At 43.2% G+C, this 7,368-nt stretch overlaps 1 protein-coding gene across 1 annotated transcript in view; it reads right to left on the reverse strand.

The window, feature by feature from the left end:
* Positions 1 to 6,464, reverse strand: part of vstm2a (V-set and transmembrane domain containing 2A) — a 28,365-nt gene extending 21,901 nt beyond the window's left edge. The window contains exons 1-2 of the mRNA XM_028970696.1: positions 5,956 to 6,464; positions 4,109 to 4,272 (exon numbers count right to left, since the gene is read on the reverse strand). Of these exons, the coding sequence (XP_028826529.1) occupies positions 4,109 to 4,272; positions 5,956 to 6,034 (243 nt within the window). The 5' untranslated portion in view covers positions 6,035 to 6,464. The remainder of the gene's footprint in view (positions 1 to 4,108; positions 4,273 to 5,955) is intronic.
* Positions 6,465 to 7,368: the final 904 nt, after the last annotated feature.

Here is a 7,368-nt window from a genome sequence, read left to right on the forward strand (position 1 = left end):
GCTTTCATTTGCCACCTGCATGAGGCAAACAATGCTTCTCAGATGAGACATCCTACTTCTGCTGGCCCTGAGCTTCACCTGCTGAATGGCACAGAGAAATCTGAGCCTGGCCTCAGCTCCGCCTGACACCATTTTTCCCCTTTTCACACCCGCACGCGGTGTCCTGGAGCTGAGGTCGCCAACGTGTGTTTTCATTTAGTCCTTGATTCGACATGATTACCCAGTATCTGAAGTGGCATGACATTCAACCTTTTCAGTAGCTGCCTGACTTCACGAGGGAATAGAAATTAATAGGACTAAAGGTCAAAAGTGAGCCATGAAACCCCTGTCTCAACCCAATCCTGCCCTTTTATAGAAACGTGGTTCCTAATAGGACACTTCCATGTGCAGGTCAGGGAACATTTTGATTTAAAACAAGTTCCTTGCATAAAGCAGTACAGCTGATTGATACTGTAAAATATTGTATTGTAATTATACACATTCATATTATATACATTGTGTCAATATGTATGATGGGAAATTATAATATGATATATTATAATTTATATATAAACCTTATTTCTATTTTATACATACTTGTTATGCAAAATCACCCTGCCTAACAACAAAACAAAACAAAAAGTGCTCTTCCAAGGGTGCCTTAGGGAAAATTAATTAAATTTATATCCCACATCCAACTTTTAGTGTCAAAAACAATGTTGACATGTTTCTTTTTGTCCAATCTTTTTATTGAAATGTTCTTTTTTATAACAAAAAAAACATCACAACATACCAAACTACTACAATCCCCAAACATTCGCACACCCCCCCTACACCTACACAGCAGACCTGAATACATTACATACATGTATGACGATTTCCAGAATGAAGACTTCCACATGGGTTTCATTTCCAGTCTCTATGATTCTCATATATGGCTTCCAGAGGTTTAGAAAGTCCCTTTGTATGGCACATCTCTGGCAAAACACCTTTAACTACACTCATTGGATCACTAATTACTAAAATCGACACACAAAAACATTCCTTAATGTGTATTGTCCATAAAAAGACATCAACTCGTCTTCCAGTGAATCCATTAGATGGGAATGGTGCTCGAGGGCTGAATGTACGATGGGTTGGTGTCTATAAACCATAGGGGTCATACCCAGGCCCATCACATTAGCATTCCATTCCATCATTGATTGTTTTATTCAACTATATTGATGCTCTAATCTAATGCACTCTAAGTCAATAATATCTGGTGGGATGTTGACATGTGTGCCTCATGTTGACTGAAACCAGCTCATAGGTTTGAAGCATGAAACAGGCCATGACACAGACCTTGATTGGATTGGTTGATTGGATTTTTAAGAGTAATGCAAAGTCCTGGAAATATGAGACATCTGGAACAGCAGGTTTGTGTCTTTAGTCCTGCCTGTAAAAAGTGTATGTTTTTTTTGTTGTTGTTGTGATACATAGCACAACACGTGCTTACACACAATGAAAAGTGTCCTCTGCTTGTGACCATCACCTTTGGTGAGTAGTGGGCAGCCATGAAAGGCACCCGGGAAGCAGTGTGTGGGGACGATAGTCTGATCAAGGGGACCTCATGGGTGGTAGTAGCCTAGTGGGTAACACACTCGCCTATGAACCAGAAGATCCAGGTTCAAACACCACTTACTACTATTAAGTTCTTGAGCAAGACACTTGCTCCAGGGGGGGACTGTCCCTGTAACTACTGACTGTAAGTCGATTATAAGTCGCTTACTGTAAGTCTGATAAATGCTGTAAATGTTAACCTTGAAAGTTTGTGATTTGAACTCACAACCCTTCAGTTAAGAGTCCACTTCTTTACCTGCTAGGCCAAAACTGTAGCTATTTATGTAATAATTTCTGTCATCTAGGAGATGATCTTGTTATTGTAAATGAAATTTAATATGAGAGGAGCCCGTAGTGTTGACTGACAGCCACATCCTCATTTTGGATGATATAAAACCCTCTACTGTCAATTTGTCACATGTGCAAAGTAGCACAAGCAGGGTTGCCAGATACGAGACTCTTTCCAAATGTCCAAAAATGCTCACTTGAGAATTGTTTTCCAGAAAACCTATACCCAAAATCACCCAATCTGGCAACACTGAGGTCTTCTTTACTTTGTCTTAAAAACAGGGTGCTGCCACACTGCAAAAACAAGTAAGCATTGTGGTGGAGCAAGGAAAACTGGATCAAAATGCAAAATCTTGGCTTCCTAATCAAACCCTCTTCGGGTTCCATATAATAATTCTTTACTCTTTGTATGGTCTACCTGAAACGAGGTGTGATGGATGACCCTGATTGGCCCCAGACTGTGTGGAAGTGTCTCAGCCCCCCTCTCGGTGAGACAGCGGAACTCTGAAACATTACATTCATTATAAACACGTCAGCTGTAATGAGGGCCGGATCGATTGGAGTAGTTATCAGAAGCGCTCCTTACATCGACTCCAGCTGTTATTGTCTTTGGCAGTGGGCAGAGGAGACTCTTGGGAGGTTTAGTCAGTGAAGAGGACAAATGACAGTGGGGGAGGACAGGGGGGCGGGGCTGTGAAAAAGAGACCAGAGGCGGCGTATGGATTTTGCTTTTGTCTCTTTCGTGAAGTGGGCCTTTTTCTCCCCGAAGTGGTAGTTGTTCACTTAATTTCCACGTGCTTAACATTGTATAGCCACTGTGAACAAAAGGAAAAGGCCGTAGAGCTTAGCAATCGTGCAAAACGTGGGCCACAAGCACTGCATCTCCAAGCGTTGAGGACATTAAAAAAAGGAAAGAAAAGAAAATTGACCTCTGCAGTAGAGTTGCACCTCAGGGGAGGCAATAATGGGCTTTCCATTACAAAAGTCTGCCACACTGCAAATTAAACGAGGTGGGCGCATTTCACCGGACTTTCCAGCCCAGTAATTATTTCTCTTATAGAACGAACTGCGCCTCTAACTAAGCCAATGATTTGACTTCACCGAGTACTGCACCCCTTCGCAAAAAAAGCAACAGGGCCGGCCACTACAATGGAGTCTTCCATTCAAAACCTCTGACGAATTTTATGTTATAATCTTTGACGTTAGGCTCAGAGGAGGCGAAACGTGCACTTTCACATCCGTCCGTCATTTTACATAACAAGGCGACAAAACTTCCATTCTTAGGCGTGTAGCATTGCTATATCAAGCGTTAAAGCATTCTATTCGCACAGGATCTGTGTTCCTAAGAACATCAAGCATGATGATAAACGGTGTTTTTGAAGAACTGCGTAGACATCGGTTGACATAATACTTCTCTCTGAGACATAATAAAAGAAATACAGGGGATTTGAAGAAGTGCCAATGTGAGCGGAGCACAGGCTGTCTGCATTGCAACGAAGGCTTGCATTACGAATTCACACTGCCTCTCCACATGATGTGAAAGAAAAAACTCCTTAACGTCCTTAACAGATGTAGAATCAATATTTGCATTAAAAAAAACTCCATATGACCATATGTACTTAATGGAGGATTAGAGATAAAACGCCACCATCTTCCCTCGTCAACGTCAGTCAAGCTAGAGGGTGGCCTTCTTCCACATAAGCAATGGTGTCACTCGATAAAGGTACGAGGGTTCATTCAGGGGGAAAAAAATCCTCCAAAATAATATTTCTGAAACTCAAGCTTTTAAACCTGTAACAACGAGCTGTAACAATGCATGAAGGTCAGCAACAAGTTTTCTTTCCTTCCCTTTTTTTTCGGTTCCCGAAGAACCAGAACGATCAGAGATCAAAGCAGCACGTCAACAGCGAGACAACAGTAGATGAGCAGCACAGCAATTAATAACTTCAGCCAAGGGCCAGCTGCTGAGCGGCTCAGTGAAGAACACAGAAATGGCGCAGACGCACCGGGACGTGTGTTAATGTTTGTGGGGTTCCGGGGGGTGGGGGGCTGATGTCTTCTCCTACCTGCTGTTGCCACAATGGTGATAAATCTAGTCTAGCACAGCCATTTCTCCAGCAACCTTTAAACTGCTGATTATCTCATTAATAGCACACAAAATCTATCACTCAGAATTAAGAATGATAATATCAAAGGATGAGTTAATGAACCTGTGCAGAAAGTAAAGGTAATGCTGAAATACCTCCGTGTCGGTCTCTTCCTCACTCTCGGGCTCTTCAGGGGCTCGGATGAACCACCACTGGATCTCCAGGTAGACGGATGATGTTCCGCTCTGGAAGGCGCAGTTCATTTCGATGTTCTGGCCCTCCTTCGCCGTTATGTTAGAGGGCAGGTCGGTAAATTGTCCTGTGAACCAGAAATGACCTATAATATGCTAGAGTATCATAGTATCAGTAAAATGTGGAAGGGTAATGAACAATAATAAATTCCTGAATGTACAGACATGAGAAGTCGAATGAAATGACTGATCAGAGACTCGTAAAAAAAAGAAAATATCCTATCAGTTTGTCAGAACACACACGCACACAGTTTTTTCTTCTTCTTCTGATGAGCTGTGTTGTTCATTTTACTCCACAGAAGCTTAAAGGTGAGATGGGGTGGAGTTAAAGTATACAGAAAACAGTAAATTGTTTAAATAATTTAACCATCTGCAGTATGAGGAAAAATCCTCATCTGCTCAGCATCAGCATATGAGCTACCTCCTCACTCTCTGTTTTTGACAAGCTACGCCACTAAACTATACTTTTGTTAATATGGCTGACGTGCCGAGATGTGATTGTCATGACAACGGGAGTATCCCATGCTGCTCTCACTTTCAATTTCTTCTGCACAGCATAGTCGCCAGTGAGGTGGCTCAAAGAAGGTATAAATTATGATGAACATGAACTATTTCTCATTTTTCAGTCCTTTTTAGTGCGGTTCTGCGCCATTAGCAGCTCACTGAAACAGTTCCTTAATAAATCTGAGGAAGGATGTAAAATGTGAGATGGAGGTCAAATATCTGCTGCGAACAAACCCTGCATATGCTGTCTGCTGTTGAAACACATACTTTCAGAGTAAGGCTATAACAAATGATCTAGAAATGGACACGTGTAACCACTATTTTTTCATTTTGCTTCATATCATTTTAATGGCAAATAATTCACTTGACTGGGAAAAAATACATGGCACGTCCTAACACGAGTCACCATGGGGCGTCTAGAAATAGGGATCTAGAAATCGGAGACATGTTGCACATGTCCAGGTGTAGTGGACTAAGTTCTGCATGGCGGAGAGAGGCTGCTTTACTGTGGGTCGGTGACACGCAATCATGTAAACTACCACCCTCCTCCACATAAAAAAGGCATCATCGAAAGAAAAAAATGATAATTATATATATATATATACACACACACACACATACATACGCACACACACAAACACACACACACACACACACACACACACACACACACACACACATATATATATGGACGTGCCATGTATTTTTTCCCAGTCAAGTGAATTATTTGCCATTATTATTATACACATATAACACACACACACACACACACACACACACACACATACACACACACACACACACACACACACACATATGTATATATAATATTATATATTGGCGTGACACGCGCGGATCTGGCAACCCCGGCCGCTGTCCGCGGTGCTGAAATACAGCTGCAGTCCGTTCCAACCCGCAGCAACGCGATTGAAATGCAAGTCGCGCCTGTTGTCTCGTCGCCGAACTTATTCTCGGACGGGCACCCCGGTTTTCATCTAACCACAACAGCAATAATAATAACGATGAAAAACAATAACGACAATAATAATAATGACAGTGTCCACGTCTTTTTCTTTTTCTCTTTCCCCCGCAAGCAACAGTTGAGTTGTTCTCCCCTGTGGCGCACAACACACCGTCATGCAGATGACAATGACTTTCAAATAACAGGAGACGAGCGTGTTCTCATTTCTCAATACGTCAATGTAAAGCTGCCACGCAGTTTTAAAATTTCTTTTTTTTTGTCTTACCTTCGAGCGAGAATCCGATCTGGACAAATAAACTGGATAAGAGAACAAATCCAATGCAGTCATGAAAGGTCCACATCATTCCAACAAAGGGAAGAATGGCATCAGCCGGTAAAGAAGAAGAAAAAAAATATATTTTTCCAAAGTTATTATTATTGTTATTATTAATATTTTTTGTAATGCCGCTGTGGGTTAATCGGAGCCCGGTCGGACGCTTTTGCGCGCGTAATGTCGAATGTGCATGATTTAGATAATAATAATAATCAAAAAGGCAAAAAAAAAAGAACTCTGACGCCTATTTTCTGGAAGTTCTCCTCGGCGAGGAGGCTTCGCGCCGAGCTTGGGCGCTGGCAGCTGTGAGAATGGGCGATATTCCTCTCTCTGGGTGCGTGTTCGTGGAAGTAACGTCACCGTGCAGCTCCTACTGCGTGGAAAGCTGGACCGCGATTCATCGCGGAAGAATCCATCTCCCCTCGTTCCCTCTGCGCAGTAAAACCCCTCCACGGAAATCCCCTCCGTGAACGCAGCAAAGTCGAGGAGCTACTTCGGGGTTGGGGGGGCTGGGGGGTGGGGGGAAGTCAGAACGAAAACTCCAACGTGGGGGTAAAAAAAAAGACCCCGGGGGAGCGCGTCTTTGATACGCGCGCCCGTGGGCTGGTCAGTTTTGGGGCGGACGTCCTCCCACGTAGGTTCATTTGTCACGTGTTACGCTCAGCAAGGATGCAAGGCCTGGAAATAAGAATGTCGTTTCAGAAATAAATGGCCAAGTGTGAAGAGTTGAGTGATTCTGATTGCGATGGTGACTCCAAAACTGCAACAGCGGCCAGGACCTACTAAGGTCAAGACTGGTCATGACTACACCACCTCAGGTCCAACATTTTTACTTACTGTCTAAGATAACCCGCCCACTGCTAGATGCCTGCACAACAAGATACGTCCGCATTATTCCACTTCACCTCTTCTAATATTGTGGGTGTATAGTAGACAGTATAGCCAAATAAAAATATGGTCTAGACCCCACAGTAGACATAGGATTTCCAGCAGAAATCTAGTTGGATTGGGTACAGGCTAAAGTAATTAGTAAAAAGATTTAAGTTGTGTTTAGCCCCGATGCTGAAATCACCTCGCGTGGATAATGTGTTCCTCGACACCAACTGCTGGCCATGATGTCGTCCAATTAGGCCGCTGATGATTTCCGATACGGTGAGCGATTACGGCGTGACTGCCGAGCTGCCACCAGAACAAAACAAACCAAAATGAAACAGAACAGGACCTCCCTGTTGCCGTGGACCTATAAGAAAGGCTCCTTAGCCCAGAGGTGTAGAAGCATGCGGCCAAGTGGAGGCGGCGCACCTCTACTGCAGTGGTGCAACATTCAACATAAAGCTGACAAGTTACATCATGCGGCTGGGAGGC

This window comes from Denticeps clupeoides, chromosome 2 (assembly GCF_900700375.1).
Source record: "Denticeps clupeoides chromosome 2, fDenClu1.1, whole genome shotgun sequence".
Lineage (NCBI taxonomy): Eukaryota > Metazoa > Chordata > Actinopteri > Clupeiformes > Denticipitidae > Denticeps > Denticeps clupeoides.